We start from the raw sequence: 22,619 nt of genomic DNA, 5'->3' as shown, positions 1-22,619 counted from the left end.
GTGAATTTTATCATTGAGTGGATATTCAACCTTGGATCTGGGTAGTCTTCCATGTCTCATCAATGAATCATGATTAATGTAAAAGCTTATTGAAGCATTGTGGCATGTTTGCTTTTTCATTGTAATGTAAATGTTTTCCCCTCATCTTCTGCAACCATTTTATGCACATCTAAAGATACCCTTTTATCTGAATCTTATAGACAAAGAAGAGGGAAATACGAGCACTCTGGACAACTGAGAATAACATTGAATATCAAAGCAAGTCAATCCAAAAATCCAAATATTTTTCATTTCCTTCAGAGAGCCGCACTTTTCTTCACCTTCCTCAGCAGGTGAGAGAGAAACAAGAGAAAATCAAGAAGAGATTTCTAGCTGGGAAAAGTAGAGTGTGGAATTCAAGCGTACATTACATGAAAAGTCAAGGGAGATTATTTTTCCATCCAGCAAAAGGGGGAAATATCTGGAAGTTACTGGGGAGGAAAAGGACAATTGGAAAACCATGTAGAGCAGACAGTGTGGCAGTCCTTGCTCTGGGAGGAGGAAAAAGGCTTGAAACAAAATACCACCAAATAGAGGACCATCTTATTTTTGACCTCCTAAGAATATTAGTTGTGGAAAAGCTCCATAGAAGTGCGTTGTGAAAAGATACAACTGAAACCACAGCATGAGAGGATCAGCCTTAACAAGAAATCATAACAAATACTCTGAAAGTGGCCAAACATTGGTCAGAACACCAATTGTGCATCATGGAAGGACTACACAGGAGAGAAGCCCTACAGGTGCTCCAATGCGGTATTTGTTTTTAACGAGCATGGCAATGTGGACTCACACCAAGGAGGAACCATTTGAATGTCCTGATTGTGGAAAAGCTTCAGTAACAATTCCACCCTTGTGACATACCAGAACATTCCCACTGGCGAGAAACTCTCTAAATGTCTTGCGTGTGGGAATCATTTCAATCAGAATTCTCCTTGTTGCACACCAAGGACGACTACACAGGAGGGAAACGATTTGAATGTCCTGATTGTAGAAAAGTTTCAGTAAGAATTCCAGCCTGGTGAACACAGAGGACTCACACAGGAGAGAACTCTTTGAATTCCTGTTTGTGGGGAAAGTTTTAGTCAGAATTCCAGCCTTGTGATACACCAGACAATTCACACAGGAGAGAAACCCATTGAATGTCCTGACTGTGGGAAAAGTTTCAGTCAGAATGCCAGCCTTATTGGCCACCAGAGGACTCACACAGGAGAGAAAGCTTTTAAATGTCCAGACTGTGGTAAAGTTTCAGCAAGAACTTCAACCTGGTTCAACACCAGCGGACTCACACAGAGAGAAACCCTTTAAATGCCCTGATTGTGGTAAAGGTTTCAGTCAGAATTCCAACCTTGTGACACACCAGAGAACTTACATCAGAAATAAATTATTTGAATGTCCTGAGTGTGAGAAATGTTTCTGTGATAATTCCAACCTTGTGATACACAGAAGACTCCACAGGAGAGAAACCGTACAAGTGTCCTGACTGTGGAAAGGTATTAGCACTAGATGTAACCTTCTAAATCATATGCTTATACACAGGGGAGAAACATTTTAGCGCCCCAAGTGTGGATGGTGGTTCAGGCAACATTCCAGTCTTATCGCACGTGACAAAACCAGTGTAAAATTTCAGGTGTAAGGGCTGTTGTGCCTTGCAAGTGACCTTCATGGAGAAGAGGAGGAAAGGGATTGTGGTGTTTTGCACAGGACCTCCTCGTTTATTCGCAACTACTGCTTTGATCTTCTTTGTTTTAGGGGTCTCCTTCTTAGACTTTGACAGCTGGGGGTTGAGAGCACGACTAAGGGACTGATATCTTTGTGACTCTCCCCCTTGGTGGGGAGATGTGGGCAGAAAATGTGTAATAGATAATGTTTCATTTCTAAAACTGCATTGCATAAAAATCATGGATAGTTTTTGAGAAAGAAAAATAAATGTCAGCACTTCTGTAAATGTTAAGAACACAGTAATGCAAAGAACGTTTCCTGTTCTTTCACTTCTCTCCCAGGGCTCCTTAATTTTTTAAAAAACTATCCTTCAAATATGCAGATGAATTATCCTGTTGGGATGGCATCCTTTTTATGGTATAAGGGAACTAAAACACAGTATTATTTTAGAAGACATTATTCAGAGGGTTTGTTACTAAATTGGGAGAAGATCAAAAGGCATATTACCTAAAAATTCCAATCTGGCTATCAACTATTGAAACTTTTTCATATCTAATAATATATAAAAAGGAACAAACAGAAATATTGAATGCAGAGGGTGAACTTAAATATATGCAAGATTGAAACACGAAGGAATAGGAATGAATTGGTTTTCATATGTGCAAATGCAATCTAGATATGATAAAGATCGTAAAACGGAAGGTTTCTATGATAAGATGACTGAACTAGATAAAATTCTGACAGGTCTGATGAAAAAGTAACTAAAAATTATATGGAGATTTATTAGAGGTAAAGAAGGAAGAATAAGTCAAAGAAACCATGATATCTTGGGGGAAAAAAATTGGTCATGGGATTGAAAGAAATGGCAGAAATTATGGTCTCAAAATTATAAAATAACAATGTCAACAGCATATAAGGAAAACTTGTATAAGATGTTTATGGTGGCACCTACCCACAACGAGAATAGCAAGAATGTTCAAGAACAAGGCGGAAAGTATTGGAAATGTCATCAGACACCAGGCTCATTACCATATGTGGTGGACTTGCATAGAAACTAAAAGATCCTGGACTAAAATCCACACCTGGTTGGAGAATGACAAAAACACATAGACCTTAAATGAGAGATTTTTTTATTGGGAATTAAACCAGAAACATATAATACAGATTTGAAATATTTGATTTTAAATGTTTTAACAGCAGCTAGAATTGTATTTGCAAAAAATTGGAAAAATGAGAAAATACCAATGCAGGAGGAAGTTATTCCAAAAATAATGGAAAGTGCTGAAATGAGTAAATTGACATTTGAAATTAGAGAACAAGAGATGTACAATTTTGTAAGGTATGGGACTTGTTTTATCAGTGGCTAGATAAAAAAGCATGGAAATGAAAAATGTTGGAGAAGTTCTTCATATTGTAAGAATAAATAGAAAGATAGGTGACATTATAGTGTCATATTATTAAATAGACTAACAATGATGTAATGGATTGGTATATACATTTTGTTTAAATGAAGGAATAACAATTATATAATGAACAATGTTAACAATGTACCTATGTATACTTAACGGACAATCTGCAATTTTATATACAACTAAAGTAGTGAGGTACAAATATAAAATGGAGAATTCTTTCATATTGTAAAAAAATATAATGAGATAGATTCTATAAAGACATATTATTAAATGACAAATAAGGATGTAATCAAATATTGGATATATGTGAACTTAATTTCTAGAATAGTTGTTTAAAATGAAGGAATACCAATTATAACTGAATAATATGATGTACAATGATAATAATGTATCTATTTATGCTTGATGGATAATCTGTGACCTAATTGAAAGTGGTGATGCACAAATGCTTGTAACCTAACAACATGGTATATGTAATTGATGAGGATTTCATGTCTTTTTGTCTTTGTTTTAAAAATAAAAAAACTTTTAAAAAAGAATTTAAACGTGTGTAAAATTTCTAAAATTTAAAATTGTGTGTATGTGTGTATGTATGACATCGTTGCGGGGTGGTGTTAGGACAACAGAATGGAACTGAGTGTTTACTGGCTGGATTCCCTTCCTGTTGCCTATGCTGAGTTCGCAGCAGATATATTCTCATTGTGCCCAAAGAGAGAATATCTGCCTCTATCTAGGATCAAACTCACAGCCTCCTGATTGTGAAGCGAGAGCTCCAGCGCTAATTCACCGTGTCAGAGTTTGTTGCAGAAATCAAATCCAGAAAACACACAGGTAACTGATTCAGTAGGATTCATTAACTTTTCTTTATATTTAATATAACACATAAGTAATATACAATACCAAGAGTGGTTCTTCATTGTGTAGAGAGGAGAGATTGTATTTCAGTTTTAATTCAGCAGTGCAGGCTGGTTTCATTTCTCAGCACAGACTTGAAGCTTTAGTACAGAACAGTTGGACTAAGCCATGCCCAGGGCCTAGCTGTCGCCAGCAAATACTGTTTCAGTTTCTAAACAGCCTCATTGGCTGATTTAGTTGCTATGCCTATTCATTGGCTGACCTTGTTACTGTCAGGGTTCCAAGAAACACCCCCAATGAAAGAAAACTCCGAGGCTTGAGTTTCTTCAAAGTTCCATTTTATTAGAAATGTCATGTTGGCATATCTGGGAAAACTCGAATCAGAAAGCTTCCAGGTTTTCCCACCCAGTTGAAAGTTCCAGACCCTGCCCCACACCCACAAGTCTATCACATGCCCCAATCCTTCATTGCCACAAAGAAAGATTCCGCCCATCCAGGTCCATGCAGGTGCAGGGATAAAGCGACCTTGACTTTCTGAGAAAGAATGTTATTATGGCTACACATCCCCCATACTCTGTATAATCCCCCCTCCCATTTTCCCACAGTAGAACGTGTGGCAGAACTGAAATCCAATAAGTAAAAGCTTCCAGGTCTGACAGGCGGCCTCTCTTCAGAAGACAAGTGTAACTAACCACCTCTCCCCCCCCCACCCCACAGGAGGACCCTTTGGTTTATCTGGAAATTTGTCATGGAATTGCTTAACTAATTTGTCCATTCCAACTCTTTACCCATGTAGCTTCCGACAAAGGGTACCCCTTCCAATGCATAATTGCAAACGATCTCTAAATAATCTGGAGTCTGGTATTTTTTTCCCCCACTTCATAATGTGTCTCTCCTTGTACTACTGTAGGGGGAGGGCGTGGTTGGGTCTGAGGTCTCAAACTAGACCCAATCACAGGTTTCAGCAAGCTACAATGGTAAGGCAGGACATAAAGGAGATTTTGGACATAAGAGTGAACATGAAACGGGGTCAAACTAGAGGATCTCCTGGGGTCCCATTTATCCCTTCTATCTCGTTATACATTTTCTAGTCTTGAAGAAAAACAGGAAGTTTGAACTCAGGAAACTTGAATGTCAAACATCTGCTGTAGATCAGCGAGTCAAACGTTATAGCTTAACCACAAAAGCCAGTATGTAACCAGTGCTTCCTGCATGCCAACTGCAGCCTAGACATCAAAGGGCAATGCGGTATAATCTGCTCTGCTTAGAAATAAGGAATTTAGCCAATAGAAATTAATTAGAACATTTCTGTGTTAGCTGTTTTGAGGAAGTTATAAGAACATGCTTCTCCCTAAGAACCTCGCTCAGACATCAAATGTGGGTTTAAATGTCTGAGCCATTTGGCCAAATAAAGTTTTTCTTGATCTCGCAGGCCAAATCTCCTGATTTTCTGCAACAATGGAAAACTGGGTGTATTTTCCCTAGAATTCGGGGAAGGCAGAGCTGAACTGCCACTGGGTTATTATTTTTACTATTGGGAAGGAACCTAAAAATTTAGGTCCCAATTTCTTGTTAGGTATCCTCAACCGTATGTACTTTGTCGATAGAAAAACTTTAACTAGCACAAAGAAGGGGGGGGTTGTAGCGAGAAGTGCTTCTTTGCATGTTTTTTTATACGCTGCATCTACCAGGGCTTTCTTGGCATTCTCCCACTCCTTTTTGAGAAGTCCATCCAGTCAGTCAAAGACATTTTGGAGGGGGAGCTCTCTGGGCAGCTCAGGCATGGGGACAAATTCCATGCCACTGGTAATTTGGAAAGTAGTTAATCAAGTGCTGCAATGGACAGCATTGTTATACGCCACTTCGGCAAAGGGTAGCAGGTCTGATCAATTGTTCTGTTGGTAATCCACATAACGGATGTATTATTCAACAATTGCGTTTGAACGTTCTGCCGTTCTTCCTAACTAGCTGACAAATGGTACTCAACATGTAGTCCTCGGTGGAACTACACTCAGATAGGGGGATGTAAGCAGTGTAAAATTTTACACTTAAATAAGAAAAACCATCTGACTCTGGAAAGTGCGCAGAGAAGAGCAAGAAAGATGACTAGGGGGCTGGAGGCTAAAGCACAGGAAGAACGGTTAAAGGAATTGGATACGCCTAGTCTAATGAAAAGAAGAACAAGGGGAGACATGATAGCAGTATTCCAATATTTGAGTGCCTGCCATAAAGAAAAGAGGGTCAACTTATTTTCCGAAGCACCAGGAGGCAGGACAAGGAACAATGGTGGAAACTAATGACAGAGAGAAGCAACTTAGGGTCTCCTGCTTAATCAGGGTTGGAGTCAAGACCTCCAAGGTCCCTTCCAGCTCTATTCTGATTAACTGATTGGTCTTGAAAGCTGCATCCTTTAATATGATATTGGAGCAGCAGGAACAGGTCAATGGGTAGATTTTGTGGGGAGGAAGAAGATCCTGTTTGGTGTAGTGGTGCAGGCACCAGTTTAGTGACAGAGAAACGCTCAGTTCCAGTCCCACCTGAAGGGCAAAACCATTGGCCAGTCCTCTCAAGCTTAGGAAGCAGGAAAGGGGGGGGGGAAACCCTTCCAAAATCCCTTGCCAAGGAAACTTCAAGGCCAGGCATCAAGACTGACCCAAAGACACCAAAAACAGAGCTATGTAGTGTCAAACTTCGCTATTTCATTGGCTCAGTTGCAAAGCTTGGAGTCAAAAGGACCTGCTGCCATATATTACTGAAAATACCTTCCCAGCCAAGGGAATGGTCTCCAATCTTGGCAACTTTAAGACATGGACTTCAACTCCCATAATTCCTCAGCCAGCAAAGCAGCAAAGCAAAGGAATTCTGGGAGTTGGAAGTCCACAATTCTTAAACATGCCATGGTTGGATGTATGAATGGCCATCCCCTGGCTTCCTACATATCAGTTAAATCACAAGTGAGTTCCTCCCATGGGGCTTTTTCAGGTCAAGAAACAGAGGCAACTAAGAAGGCTTCAAAGTAATCAGAGAGACTGCAATTGGGGGGGGGGGAATCTACAGAATAAATATTTTTGGCCACCTTACAACAATAAAAGAACGACTTGGAGGAGCCTGGACAAGCATGTTTTCCACTTCAGGTCGCTAGATGGCGATCAGGCAACCTCTGTGCCTAGAAAACCATCAACTCTGCATTGCTAGAAAGGATGGAGGAGAGGAGAAGTGTAGAGAAACTTCCTCTTCCGGATCACTCATGGGGGAAGGTGGTGTGCAGAGCGGCTTTTCCTCTTCCCAGGTCGAAGCAGCAGCTGGAAGGTGAGTTGAGGCGGGTGGGAGGAGAGTCCTGGAAGCAGAGAAGCAACTGGGCTGAAGCATCTCAGCTGCTGCTGCTGCAGGTTCCTTCCCTCCCCGAATTTAAGCCCACTGGGTGCTCACGCTGTGAAACTGGTGGCTGCAGTTTTCCTCCTGCTGGGAAGATTGGAAAAGTCTCTTTTAAATTAAGGAGGATTCTTTGGGAATGGCTTCCCTCCAGAGGTTGTGGTGCTCCCATCACTGGAGGGTTTTAAGAGGAGATTGGGAGCCATTTGTTCAGGATGGAATAGGGTCTCCTGCCTGAACCAGGGGATGGACTAGAAGACCTCCAAGGTCCCTCCAAATTCCATTATTCTTTTATGAACCTTTTCTAGATTGTTTTGTTTTACTTCCATTTCTAAGTAACAAGCACCGTGTTTCCTATTGGTGCATCATCCGTGTATTAACCAGGTTCAACTGTGCTTAACCTAACACTTTTTAAAAGACTGCAATTGAATGTTTTGATTGTTCAGTCTTATTTATCATTTATTTATAAAATCTATTGGCCACCAACCTTACCGTGACAACTAAGAATGACAGGTGTGGCTAAGTGAAATACAAGGCAGAATCCAAGTGTGTGGGTGTTGATAAGCCGATGCATTTTAATCCTCCTAAGAAGGAAGGAACCCTGAGCATAGTGCAACACAGATATTTATGCATTTTTTGCTTCTGCTTCCTTACATATGTAGTAGGGGGGAGGGAATAAAAGCAGGGTTTGGGAGGAGATAGAGGGAGCGAAAGAGAAGACAGGAGGGGCTTGGCTGAGAAAAATGGGACAGAAGCAAAGAGTGGGAAGAAGGGACAGAGGAGGTGAGACCAAGGGAAAAGGGGAGACAAGGGAATAGGAGAGCAGAGGCTTCTGTGGAGAAACCTGAGGCAGACAAGGAATAGGAGAGCAGGGCTTCTATGGGCCTAACCTGAGGCAGACAAGGGAATAGGAGAGCAGGGGCTTCTATGGGCCTGGAGTGGCATGTCCCTGGAAGATGGCTGCTGAGTCTTTCGCTCCAGCTCGACTCCTCCGAAAAATGGCTTAAATGAAAGATATATCTGCCCAGGAGCTCGGCTGAAGGTAAACAAACTCCCCAGAACATGCCAGCAGCGTAGGGGGAGACTTGTCTCCTCGGAGCTGCTAGGAGCTGTTAGGCAAAGAAAACGCCAACGCTGACACTGCTGCTGTGGGGAAGCCTTGATTTATTGAAGCCTTGATTTATTGAAGCTCCTGTGGAGAAGCTTATTCCCGTTGCTGCTTGGAGCCAGACGTTGGAAACTGGTTAGCTAGGGCTACGTGGAGCTGGTGTGTGTATGCCAGAGATTAGAGCTGGGCAGTCTGTTCTCTCACCAAGAAACGCTGAAGCTGATATCTGAGCTGCTGCCCCCCCCTCCTGTTGCTGCTGCTGTTGCTTGCCTGTGCTTCTACTTGTTCCCTTGCTTAGCATGGGCTCTCCACTATCCTGGCCTGTGACCATCTGATTTTGGCCTTTCAAATCCGACCTCCTCTGACCACATTGCCACCCGTCACTGCCCCTGGAATACCAACTCGGACAGCGCCCACTTAATTACAACTCTCAGGACGCCATGGACTGTGCTTTTGTGGTGCATATGTTTTATGAAAGGAGAGATAGAGGATGGCAGAAATATGGAGGGGAGTTGGCGTCCTAACACCAAAAATACCCCCCCTTCTTCTTCAACCTGTTCCAGCCACCACCAGACTTTGGACCCTTTCAGGCCTATAGGCGAGGGGGAAGACAGACATTCCCCTGCATACTATCTATATATCTTCTATGGACCGTTGTTGGCTTCTGTTTTGGATTTTATCCAGCCATTCCAACTCTGAACATTGAGAGCCGATTTACCACCTGAACTCGCACTTAACTTAATTAATTGCGCAATTTTTAATTTCTCCCTTTTCTTTCATCTTTCTCTTCTTTCTTTGTATGGGATATGTATGAGATATGTGTGAGATGAATGAATGGCCCCTTTTATAACCATGTGTTGTAAAATTTTGTGTTTTTTAACTTTCACGTGGGGACTGCTTGGAAGAGTGTATGAGTACGCATGATTCGGAGGACCTGCCGGGAGATGCGGGGGCCACGGGGGTGGTTGAGGGACTAGAGACACGGGAGAGGGTCGGGGTATTACGGTCGTAACAGGGAGAGGCAGATACGGCGGGGACTTTAGGGCGGCCATTACCGGGAAGGAGGGTTCGCTACATTACAGAGATCCCTCCTTCCGGCCCTAGGAGTCCCACTCCGAGACCAGATGGCGTAAGCAGTCAGGACCCTGGTCTCAGGCTGTTGTCGCTAAATGCCAGGTCTGTTGTACATAAAGCTCCTCTCGTCCGGGACTTAATTTTAGATGAGAGGGCAGACCTGGCATGTATTACTGAAACCTGGCTGGGCCCAGAGGGAGGAGTCCCCCTTGTAGAACTGTGCCCAGAAGGATTTCAGGTGCTACATCAGCCGAGAGCCCAGGGAAGGGGTGGGGGTGTGGCCGCTTTACCGAGAGTCGTTAGTTCCTCGTAGGGTCCCTGCTCCGGAGATTGTCGGGTGTGAGTTTTGCTGTTAAAGTTGGACCTCAAGGGTCAAGTGGGTCTGCTGTTAACGTACCTGCCTCCCACAGCGTTGCAGCAGCCCTCCCCTCGCTCCTCGAGTCGGTAGCCGAGCTGGCAGTTGAGTTCCCTAGGCTGATGGTCCTGGGGACTTTAATTTGCCGTCGCTCGGTGAAAACTCGGAGGGGGCGCAGGAGTTCATGGCTTCCATGACAGCCATGGGCTTGACCCAAGTAATTCGAGGCCCAACCCATTCGGTGGGACACATGCTTGACCTTGTATTTCTCTCGAGCAGTGGATTTGTGATCTTGGTCTGAGGGGAACGACATCATACCCCTGTCGTGGTCAGACCACTGCCTACTGAGGCTCGACTTTCGGAGACCAAACCCCCACTGTAGGGAGGAGGAACCGACCAGGTGGTTCCGCCCCAGGCGTCTTATGGAACCGTCAAGGTTCCAGACAGAGCTTGGGTTATTCCTGACACTTTCGCCCACAGTCCGGTGGAGACTCTGGTTGCTGCGTGGCACTCGGCAGCATCGGAGACCCTCGACCGGATTGCGCCACTGCGGCCCCTCCGAGGCGGCGGATCCCGGAGACCTCCTTGGTTCACCGAGGAACTCCGGGAGATGAAGCGCCGGAGGAGATGCCTAGAGCACCGTTGGAGGTCCGATAAGTCCGAAGCGAACCGAGCAATGGTAACCACCTGCACCAGGAATACACCAGGGCACTTAGGGCTGCAAAAGATCCCATATAGCCACCTGGTTGCGTCCGCTGAGTCCCGCCCGGCCGCCCTGTTAGGATAACCCGCTCCCTACTGACAAAAGGAACGCGGGGGAACCCTTGCAGGGCAGAGCCGAAGAGTATGCCCAATTCTTAGCGGACAAATTGCTCGGTTTCGGTCGGACTTGGACTCCACCCCTGCAGCTCCAGCCGAGGCACAGGAGGATCAATTTGAACAACTCTGGGTTGAGTTCAAGACGTTACCCCCGGGGATGTGGACAAGGCCATGAGGCTGTAAGTACCTCCACCTGTGTACTGGATCCGTGTCCCTCATGGTAGTTACTAACTGCAGTGAGGTGACACGAGCTGGATCCAGGCGGTTGTCACCGCCTCACTTCGGGAGGGGAACTTCCCCGCCGCACTGAAAGCGGCGGTGGTGAGACCCCTCCTGAAGAAGCCATCTTTGGATCCAGCTATCCTTATAATTATCGTCCAGTCTCCAACCTCCTTTCTGGGGAAGGTTGTTGAGAGGTGGTGGCCTTCCAGCTCCAGCGGTCCCTTGGAGGAAGCAAATATCTAGACCCCTTCCAGTCAGGCTTCAGACCCGGTTACAGCACAGAAACCGCTTTGGTCGCATTGATCGATGATCTCTGGAGGGCCAGAGATGGAGGACATTCCTCCATCCTGGTTCCCTCGACCTCTCAGAGGCTTTCGATACCATCGACATGGTATCCTTCTGCGACGACTGCGGGAGGGGGAGTGGGAGGCGCCGTGTTGCGGTGGTTTTCCTCCTACCTCTCGGACAGGTCGCAGTCGGTTGTAGTGGGGGCAGAGATCGTCCCCTAGGCCCCTAACTTATGGGTACCTCAGGGCTCGGTCTTATCCCCCTACTATTCAACATCTACATGAAACCGCTGGGTGAGATCATTCGCAGGCACGGGATTAGATACCATCAATATGCGGACGATACTCAACTGTATCTGTCCGCCCGTGCCAACTCAATGAAGCGGCAGACGTGATGAACCGCGGCCTCGAAGCTGTTATGGACTGGATGAGGGTTAACAAGCTCGTGCTCAACCCAGAAAAGACCGAGTGGCTGTTGTGTTTCCCTCCCGAGATTCGACCAATATTCCATCACTCAGGCTGGGGGGGTCAAATTCTACACCCTCAGAGAGGGTTCGCAACTTGGGAGTCCTCTGGACTCACAGCTATCGTTTGAACCACCATTAATGGCTGTGACCAGGGGGGCATTCGCCCAGGTTCGCCTGGTGCGCCAGTTGCGACCCGACCTGAATCGGGAGGCTCTCACAACAGTCACCCGGGCCCTTGTGACCTCTAGGCTGGAATACTGCAACGTGCTCTACATGGGGCTGCCCTTGAAGAGCATCCGGCGACTTCAGCTAGTACAGAATGCGGCCGCGCGAGTGATTGTGGGTGCACCTCGGTTCACCCGCATAACACCTATCCTCCGCGAGCTGCGCTGGCTACCTGTCGATCTCCGATGCGCTTCAAGGTGCTATTAGTCACCCATAAAGCCCTACATGGCAGTGGATCTGGATACTTGAGAGACCGCCTTCTGCCAATTACATCCCTGCGACCAATAAGATCACATAGATAGGCCTCCTCCGTATACCATCGGCCAGCCAGTGTCGGCTGGCACTACAAGGAGGAGGGCCTTCTCAGTAGTAGCCCCGACCTTTGGAACGAGCCCCGTAGAGTTCGCACCCTCGCCACCGTCCAGGCCTTCCGCACAGCCTTGAAGAACTGGCTCGACCGTCAGGCCTGGGGACAAGGATAGTTCCCTCCCGAATGATGAATGTATGTTGTTTATTATTATTATATGTCTTATCTTAATGTCTGTATCTCCCCTTCCCCGATTTATGTGAGCCGCCCTGAGTCCCCTCAGGGAAAAGGGCGGCCTACAAATATAATAAAATCTCGAAAAATCTCTAAATCTCTAACCTGAGGGAGACAAGGGAATAGGAGAGCGAGGCTTCTATAGGCCACACCTGAGGCAGACAAGGGAATAGGAGAGCAGGGGCGTCTGTGGGCCACACCTGAGGGAGACAAGGGAATAAGAGAGCAGGGGCGTCTGTGGCTTAGTAAGTAAGCCGCCATCCACATCTGCCAGTCGCCCCGGTCCATGCGGCCCAGTGCCTCCTTTGCCGAGCAGACCGCACGCTCCTGCAATGGCCGGGCGGTACGGGGCTGGGGCGCATGCCGATCCTTAACGGCCAAGAAATCCTGGAATGTGGTAGAAGTGAATTGCAGCCCATTGTCCGAGACGAGAGTTCCGGCAACCCGTGGGTTGCGAAACAACCGGGCGAAGGACACTGACCGTACTTTCGGCCTGTGGTGGAGGTCATGATGACCAGCTCCACCCACCGAGAGTAGGCATACCACAATCAGAAAGTTCTGGCCGTGAAATGAAAGGGCCGGCAAAAAATCGATGTGGATGCGGACCACGGGCCTCTCGGAGCCTCCCCACTCGCGAGCAGCCCCAGCTGGGGGGGGGGCTGGGAGAGCTGCACGGTGGGACACCGGCCTAGGTAGGCCGCATCTCTGGTCCAGCAAAGGCCACCAGACATAGCTGCGAGTTAATGCCTTCATTCGCGCTATGCCAGGGTGGTCCTTGTGGAGCAGAGGCAGGACTTGGAGCCGGAGTGCGGTAGGGATCGACCGATCCCCACAGATGAGACAGCCCCCGTGGAGGGACAATCAGCTTGCCGGGCCTTAAACACGGCCCCGGACTAAGCAATCGGCCACCTTTGCCACAGGGCCATCCCCTCAGCACACCCCAGCGCAGACCTGGCGAGAAGAGGACTTGGATCGGCCTTAGTGTGTGGGCCGCGAATGCATCCGCTGGGCCCGCATGGGCAGGCCGGAGGATGCGATCGAGAGACGACAGGGAGGCAGGGGGGCGGTGTCAGTCTCCGGCGGGGCAGCGGCTAAGGGCATCAGCGTGCCCTAGCTGCTTGCCTGGATGGTTAGAGCAGCGTATAGGAATACACTGCGAGGAACTCCGTCCAGCGTGTCATCCTGGGTGATAGGAGGGGGGGGGGGTCGGCTTGTCGCCTGCCAAAAGCCCAAGGAGAGGCTTATGGTCAGTGACAAGAGTAAGTGCCGACCATAGAGATAGTCATGGAACTTTTTAACCCCGGACACTGCAGCCAGAGCCTCCTTGTCTATCTGGCTGTAGTTGCGCTCCGTGGAGGAGAGTGTCCGGGAGTAAAAAGCCACGGGGGCTTCTGAGCCATTTGGGAGGACATGGCTCAGAACTGCCCCCAGACCATAGGGGGAGGCGTCACACGCTAACGTCAGTGGCAGCTTGTCACTGTATTGCACTAAGACAGCGCTGACGTAAGCGTGTCTTTGACAGCCGCAAACGCATGCGCTTCGCGGCTGCCCCAGCGCCAGGCCGCCGATCGGTCGAGTAACCGATGCAGCAGCTCGACTAGTGACACCTTGTGCGTATCCAGTTTTGCAAATGTGCAGCCCTGCCCCAGGGAATGGAGCAGGTGCTGCACCACAGGGACTGGATAGGGGTTTGCCTGAAGGGCAAGGTTGATCGTTGACTTGTAGTCGGCGCAGATCCACACCGACCCGTTGGTTTGACTGGGACCACAATTGGGTGACCTTCCAGTTGGAGCGAGGCAGAAACCTTTCGGGCTCCGGCGGACGCCTGGCTGATGTTTCACTGGCGATCTCCGGCTGGTAAATGGTGTGGCAGTCTTCAGCCCGCCGAGCGGCCGCAGCAGTTGGCGGCACGCTGCGCTTGGGATGCGGCTGGCTGCTGTAGGAAGGATGGCGCAGGTAGAGAAGCACGGCAAACCTGGGCAATGTGCCCTTTTTAGAGCAGCGACGGCAGACGGTGCTTTTAAAAGGGCAAGCCGTGCGGTCATGGCGGCCGCCACAACCAACACAAAGTTGCAGAAAGGGCAGCAGGAGGTGGCGGTGGTGTGTGGACGCCTGGGCTGTGCCCTGAGCTGGCCAACAACTTCATTGCAGGGATCCTCGGGCGGCAACAGTTCATCGACCAGGCAGGCTTGCGCGGCAGGTGGAGGGCACTCCGGCATCGTAGGAGATGCCAGCTGCAGGTGTTCCATGTCGGCCGTGGACTGCTCAGAGAGCTCCGCTGCTCTGGAAGCCTCCACGGGCTGCTGCATGGTGATGTCGTGGTGCCGCAAAAGGCGGCTTCTCAGATTTATGTCCTTCATGCCGCACACAAACTGTTCAACCAAGTTCTCGTCCAAATTCTGGAAGTCACACTGAGCCACTGTTACGTGGAGCGACTCCAGGAATTGGCTGATCCTCTTTGTTGGCTTCTGCACGCGGCGGCGAAAACGAAGCGGTGAGCGATGAGGGACGGTGCCAGGGCGTAGTGGCCTTTAAGCCGGGTCATCAGCGTGTCCCAGCTGAGCTGGTACACTGGTCGAGGGGCGGCTAAGGCTCTGGCTGACGCGAACATCGCGGGGCCGCAGCAGCTTAAGAAGAAGCTGCATTTTTCTTCTTCAGGCTGATTGTGGTTCTTGGACGCAATCAGGTAGCATTCGAACCGCTCCATGAAACATTCCCAGGTTTCACCAGCAGATCCGAATGGTGCGAAAGGCGGTAAGGCGGATGCCATGGTCACCAAGATAGAGACAGTTCAATAGAAGTAGATAAGAGCGGAGAGAAAAATTTTCTAGCGTTCGTGCACCGGCGGTTTAGACGCGGCTTGAGCGGCTGGGTAATTCTTTCTCGCTCTTGTCCTAGACTCTGCGGGAATCGCTGAATCCCACCCTCGTCGCCAGTTTTGAGGATCGAGGGCTGGAGAGACGACGCGGGAGCCAGGACTTTCACACAGCAAGGTTTATTGTACAAGAGAACAGATGACAGCGATTCAAAAAGGCGAAATCGGCACCAAGGTATTTATATAACATTTAAAGCAGGGAACCAATGGGAGGCCAGGTACCGTCCAGCAACTGCTGACGCAGTACCCCGGCCAATCAGAATGCGTTGGCTGGCTAGCAACAGGCTATGCTGCACCCTAGCCAATCAGCTCTCAACATAGGCTGTTGCTGGCCTCCTAGAAAATTTATTTAATACATAACAACAAAGAATAGGAGAGCAGATGCTTCTATAGGCCACACCTGAGGCAGACAAGTGAATAGGAGAGCAGATGCTTCTATGGGCCTAACCTGAGGCACACAAGGGAATAGGAGAGCAGGGGCATCTGTGGGACACACCTGAGGCAGACAAGGGAATAGGAGAGCAGATGTTTCTGTAGGCCACACCTGAGGGAGACAAGGGATTAGGAGAGCCGAGGCTTCTATGGGCCAAACCTGAGGGAGACAAGGGAATAGGAGAGCAGAGGCTTCTATGGGCCAAACCTGAGGGAAACAAGGGAATAGGAGAGCAGAGGCTTCTATGGGCCAAACCTGAGGGAGACAAGGGAATAGGAGAGCAGAGGTTTCTGTAGGTCGCACCTGAGGAGACAAGGGAATAGGAGAGCAGAGGCTTCTACATATTTCCAAACGTATAATCTATCCCCCAGGACTTCCACATACAGTAATGTGAAAAAGGAAGTACACACTCCTTGATTTTTATGGTTTTACATATCAGGACATCGTAGAAATCATTTGGACTTAGAAGTTCTTAAAAGTAGGTAAATACAACCACCGATGGACCACAACACATGACATATTACGTCAGGTCATCATTTATTTTATAAAAAGAAAGCCAAAATGGAGAATTCATGTGTGAAAAATCTTTGATTCAATAATATGAATCACCTTTAGCAGCAAAAACTAGAAGTAATTCTTTTCTGTGTGACTTTATCAGTCCCTTGCAGCATAGTGCAGGAATATTGGCCCACTATTCTTTACTACATTGCTTCAGTTCATTGAGGTTTGTGCATATGTGTGTGTGGGGGGTTTATGCACAACTCTCTTGAGGTCTTGCCAATTCAGTTGAGGTCTGGAGTTTGACTGCCATTGCAACACCTGGATTCTTTTCTTTTCCAGCCATTCTGTTGTAGATTTGCTGATCTGTTGTGCAACCATTGTCCTGTTCCATAATCCAATGTCAGCCAAGCTTTAGCTATTGGATAGATGGCCTCACTTTTGATTCTAGAATACTTTAGTATACAGAGGAATTCATGTTCGACTCAAAGAGTGCGAGATGTCTGGGTATTGTGGCTGCAAAACAAGCCCAAATCATAACCCCTCCATCACTCTGCTTGATAGTTTGTATGAGATGCTTGTGCTGATATGCTGTGTTAGGTTTTCGTCAAACGTGTCACTTTGCATTATGTTTGAACATCTCCGCTTTGGTCTGGTCTGTGCAAAGGACATTGTTGCAGAAGTCCTGTGGTTTGTTCAGATGCAACTTTGCAAACTTTGCAAACCACAGCTGTGCTGCTATGACCTTTTCAGAGGGAAGAAGCTTTCTTTCTCCTGGCAGCTCTTCCAAAGAAACCATACGTGTTCAGTCTTTTTTTATTGCACTGTCATGAATCTTAACATTTAACATGCTATCTGAAGCCTGTAGAGTCTGAGATATAACTCTTTTTTTTTCAATTTCTCTGAGCATTGCATCATCTGGCCTTGGGGGGATTTTCTTGGATGTCCACTCTTGGGAAGATTGATAATTGTCTGGAATGATTCCCACTTGTGAATAATCTTCCTCAATGTAGAATATGGATTTTAAATTGTTTGAAAATGGCCTTTTAAACCTTCCCAAGTTGATGGGCAGCAACAATTTCTTCTCTTAAGATCATTAAGCTGAGGTCTTTACTCTTTGGCATTGTGATAACACATCCTCAATGCCGGAGACCAGGAAACTCCTACAATTTCAGCTGTTATAGATTTAGTTATACTTGCTGATGATCAATTGATCAAGGACACTTTATTAGCAGTACTTGGCTGCTACTTTGCCTCTTTATACTATGGAAGCAGTGAGAAATTTCATAATGGTGAGAACAAGTAACCAGCAGAAGGGCTTGTGGTCAGAAGTTGTGCTGCTATATCACTGGAGGCTTTTCAGAAGAGACGAGACAGCCTCTTATCTGAAATAGTTTAAGGCTGGGGTTCTGCAACCTTAAATACTCAAAGAACCACAAAAGTCCTAACTGGAAGCCCTCTGTGGAATTCTGGAGCCGACCGGAAGTCCAGTTTCCCCACCATAGAGTTTCCTCCTAGCACAGCGTCCTTTTTTCTCTACCCTGTTTCCCTGAAAATAAGCCGCTTATTTCAGCGGTCAAAAGTAAATAAGACCCTGTCTTATTTTCAGAGAAACACGGTACCTGTCCTAACTGAAAGTCCTATCAATTGTGGAGCTGACTGGAAAACCCACCTCTTGCAATAGTCTCCTCCTGGCACAGCCTGCTCCCCCCCCTCCAAACCTGAAGCTCCTCTCAAAATTGTGGTGCAATTTTGGCACCACAATTTCTGGCAACAGGGAGCTACAGCAGAGAGATGAAAGAGCCACATGCGACTCCCAGGCGTTTGCTGACCCCTTGTTTAGGATCTCCTGATTGAACAGGGGCTGGATTAGAAGATTTTTAAGATCCTTTCAAATTCTTATTATTTTCAGTTGCAATGATATTTTTATGTCCTGATAAGTAAAACCAAAGATATGTTTCATCAATGAATCATGATTAATGTAAAAGCTTATTGAAACATTGTGGCATGTTTGATTTTCATTGTAATGTAAATGTTTTCCCCTCTTCTGCAACCATTTTATGCACAATTAAAGATACCCTTTTATCTTAATCTTATAGACAAAGAAGAAAGAAATACGAGCACTCTGGACAACTGAGAATAACAAGCAACATTGAATATCAAACCAAGTCAGTCCAGAAATCAAAATATTTTTCATTTCCTTCAGAGAGCCAAACAGAGACTCACACAGGAGAGAAGCCCTACAAGTGCTCCCAATGCGGTATTTGTTTTAACGAGCATGGCAATGTGGACTGAAACCAAGGGAAAACCATTTGAATGTTCTGATTGCGGGAAAAGTTTCAGTCAGCATTCCAATCTCATGGCTCACAGAGGACTCACACAGGAGAGAAAGCTTTTAAATGTCCTGATTGTGGTAAAAGTTTCAGCAAGAACTCCAACCTGGTGAAACACCAGAGGACTCACACAGGAGAAAAACCATTTGAATGTCCTGATTGTGGGAAAAGGTTCACTGCTAGGTCTATCCTGGTGTTACACCAGAGAACTCACACAGGGGAGAAACCGTTTGAATGTCCTGTTTGTGGAAAAAGTTTTAGTCAGAATTCCAGCCTGGTGATACACCAAAGAACTCACACAGGAGAAAAACCCTTTGGATGTCCTGATTGTGGAAAAGGTTTTAGTGACAATTCCAGCCTGGTGAAACACCAGAGGACTCACACAGGAGAAAAACCCATTGAATGTCCTGTTTGTGGGAAAGGTTTTAGTGAGAATTCCAGCCTGGTGATACACCAAAGAACTCACACAGGAGAGAAACCCTTTGGATGTCCTGATTGTGGAAAAGGTTTTAGTGACAATTCCAGCCTGGTGAAACACCAGAGGACTCACACAGGAGAGAAACCCTTTGGATGTCCTGATTGTGGAAAAAGTTTTAGTCGGAATTCCAGCCTGGTGATACATCAAAGAACTCACACAGGAGAGAAACCCTTTGGATGTCCTCTTTGTGGGAAAAGTTTCAGTCACAATTCTAGTCTGGTGATACACCAGAGGACTCACACAGGAGAGAAACCGTTTGAATGTCCTCATTGTGGGAAAAGTTTCACTAAGCATTCCAATCTAATGGCTCACCAGAGGACTCACACAGAAGAGAAAGCTTTTAAATGTCCTGATTGTAGTAAAAGTTTCAGCAAGACCTCCAACCTGTTTCAACACCAGAGGACTCACACAGGAAGAAACCCTTCAAATGCCCTGATTGTGAGAAAAGTTTCATTACCAATTCCAAACTGGTGAAACACCAGACGACTCACACAGGAGAAAAACCGTTTGAATGTCCTGATTGTGAGAAAAGTTTCAGTCATCATTCCAATCTCATTGCTCACCAGAGGACACACACAGGAGAGAAACCCTTTGAATGTCCTGATTGTGACAAAAGGTTCACTGCTAGGTCTATCCTGGTGTTACACCAGAGAACTCACACAGGAGAGAAACCGTTTGAATGTCCTGTTTGTGGAAAAAGTTTTAGTCGGAATTCCAGCCTGGTGATACACCAAAGAACTCACACAGGAGAGAAACCGTTTGGGTGTCCTGATTGTGGAAAAAGTTTTAGTCAGAATTCCAGCCTGGTGATACACCAAAGAACTCACAGGAGAGAAACCCTTTGGATGTCCTGATTGTGGAAAAGGTTTTAGTGACAATTCCAGGCTGGTGAAACACCAGAGGACTCACACAGGAGAAAACCCTTTGAATGTCCTGTTTGTGGGAAAGATTTTAGTGAGAATTCCAGCCTGGTGATACACCAAAGAACTCACACAGGAGAGAAACCCTTTGGATGTCCTGATTGTGGAAAAGGTTTTAGTGACAATTCCAGCCTGGTGAAACACCAGAGGAGTCACACACGAGAGAAACCCTTTGGATGTCCTGATTGTGGAAAAAGTTTTAGTCAGAATGTCAGCCTGGTGATACACCAAAGAACTCACACAGGAGAGAAACCCTTTGGATGTCCTGTTTGTGGGAAAAGTTTCAGTCACAATTCTAGTCTGGTGATACACCAGAGGACTCACACAGGAGAGAAACCGTTTGAATGTCCTGATTGTGGGAAAAGTTTCAGTCAGCATTCCAATCTCATGGCTCACCAGAGGACTCACACAGGAGAGAAAGCTTTTAAATGTCCTGATTGTGGTAAAAGTTTCAGCAAGACCTCCAACCTGGTTCAACACCAGAGGACTCACACAGGAGAGAAACCCTTCAAATGCCCTGATTGTGAGAAAAGTTTCATTACCAATTCCAAACTGGTGAAACACCAGAGGACTCACACAGGAGAAAAACCGTTTGAATGTCCTGATTGTGGGAAAAGTTTCAGTCAGCATTCCAATCTCATTGCTCACCAGAGGACTCACACAGGAGAGAACCCTTCGAATGTCCTGATTGTGACAAAAGGTTCACTGCTAGGTCTATCCTGGTGTTACACCAGAGAACTCACACAGGAGAGAACCGTTTGAATGTCCTGTTTGTGGAAAAAGTTTTAGTCAGAATTCCAGCCTGGTGATACACCAAAGAATTCACACAGGAGAGAAACCCTTTGGATGTCCTGATTGTGGAAAAAGTTTTAGTCAGAATTCCAGCCTGGTGTTACACCAAAGAACTCACACAGGAGAAAACCCTTTGGATGTCCTGATTGTGGAAAAGGTTTTAGTGACAATTCCAGGCTGGTGAAACACCAGAGGACTCACACAGGAGAAAACCCTTTGAATGTCCTGTTTGTGGGAAAGGTTTTAGTGAGAATTCCAGCCTGGTGATACACCAAAGAACTCACACAGGAGAGAAACCCTTTGGATGTCCTGATTGTGGAAAAGGTTTTAGTGACAATTCCAGCCTGGTGAAACACCAGAGGACTCACACAGGAGAGAAACCGTTTGAATGTCCTGATTGTGGAAAAAGTTTTAGTCGGAATTCCAGCCTGGTGATACATCAAAGAACTCACACAGGAGAGAAACCGTTTGAATGTCCTGTTTGTGGGAAAAGTTTTAGTCACAATTCTAGTCTGGTGATACACCAGAGGACTCACACAGGAGAGAAACCGTTTGAATGTCCTGATTGTGGGAAAAGTTTCAGTCAGCATTCCAATCTCATGGCTCACCAGAGGACTCACACAGGAGAGAAAGCTTTTAAATGTCCTGATTGTGGTAAAAGTTTCAGCAAGACCTCCAACCTGGTTCACACCAGAGGACTCACACAGGAGAGAAAGCCTTCAAATGCCCTGATTGTGAGAAAAGTTTCAGTACCAATTGCAACCTGGTGATACACCAGACGACTCACACAGGAGAGAAACCGTTTGAATGTCCTGTTTGTGGGAAAAATTTCAGTCAGCATTCCAATCTCATTGCTCACCAGAGAACTCACACAGGAGAGTAACCCTTTGAATGTTGTGATTGTGAGAAAAGGTTCACTGCTAGGTCTATCCTGGTGATGCACCAGAGAACTCACACAGGAGAAATCTGTGTGTTTGAATGTCCTGTTTGTGGGAAATGTTTCAGTAAGAATTCCAACTTGGTGACATACTAGAGGACTCACACAGGAGAGAAACAATACGAGTGTCCAGACTGTGGGAAAGATTTCAGCACTAGATGTAACCTTATAATCATATGCTTATACACACAGGGGAGAAACCATTTAAGTGCCTTGAGTCTGGGCGGTGGTTCAGGCAACATTCCAGCCTTATCGCACACAAGAAAATCCATCTGAGGCCCAAAGTGATGAGCGGAGAGAAAGCTTAAATTTCATTTTTAATGTCCCATTGTAAGTCCAGCTGAGAAACTGACTATTTAATTTGACTACAAAGAATTTGCCTGATTTTTTGTAGGCAAATACGTAATGATACTAGATGAGGAGGAGAAAAGAAGAAATTGGAACGTTATTAGTTTGATCATGGGGATTACCTGTATTTATTTTTGCAGAAATTGTGCAATTATGTGATTTGATTTGATTTGATTTAATAAATTTATAGGCTGCCCAATCCTGAAGGACTCCGGGCGGCTTACAGAAAATAAATTTTAAAAAAGTGAAGAGTTAAAAAAACGGAGGAAACAGATTAAAAGAAAAATCACATCATGCACCAAGTCTAATCGGGACTGGACCTCGGTCATGAGGTCAACAGCCCCAGGCCTGCCGGAATAGCCAGGTTTTGATAGCCTTTCGGAAGGCCAGGAGAGTGGGTAGGGTCTGGATCTCTGGGGATAGTTCATTCCATAGGGTCGGAGCGGCTACAGAGAAGGCCCTCCCCAGACATTGTCTGGCTGACGGCACCTGGAGAAGGCCCAGCCTGTGCAATCTTATCGGCCGTTGGGAGGTATGCGGCAGAAGACGGTCTCGCAGATATCAGGGTCC

The 22,619-nt window shown here is 46.5% G+C and overlaps 1 protein-coding gene across 1 annotated transcript; it reads left to right on the top strand.

The window, feature by feature from the left end:
• Positions 1-811: 811 nt before the first annotated feature.
• LOC116502436 (zinc finger protein 850-like) lies at positions 812-22,239 on the top strand. The gene is made up of 9 exons (XM_032208328.1): positions 812-891; positions 1,200-1,276; positions 1,483-1,529; positions 18,579-19,410; positions 19,551-19,835; positions 20,001-20,289; positions 20,458-20,642; positions 20,725-20,903; positions 20,959-22,239. Exons 1-9 carry the CDS (start codon positions 812-814, stop codon positions 21,532-21,534), a joined length of 2,550 nt encoding a protein of 849 aa, XP_032064219.1. The 3' UTR covers positions 21,535-22,239.
• The last annotated feature ends 380 nt before the right edge of the window (positions 22,240-22,619 follow it).

This window comes from Thamnophis elegans, chromosome 2 (genome assembly GCF_009769535.1).
Source record: "Thamnophis elegans isolate rThaEle1 chromosome 2, rThaEle1.pri, whole genome shotgun sequence".
NCBI classification, from domain to species: Eukaryota; Metazoa; Chordata; class Lepidosauria; order Squamata; family Colubridae; genus Thamnophis; species Thamnophis elegans.
This window is presented reverse-complemented; position numbering and strand designations above follow the sequence as displayed.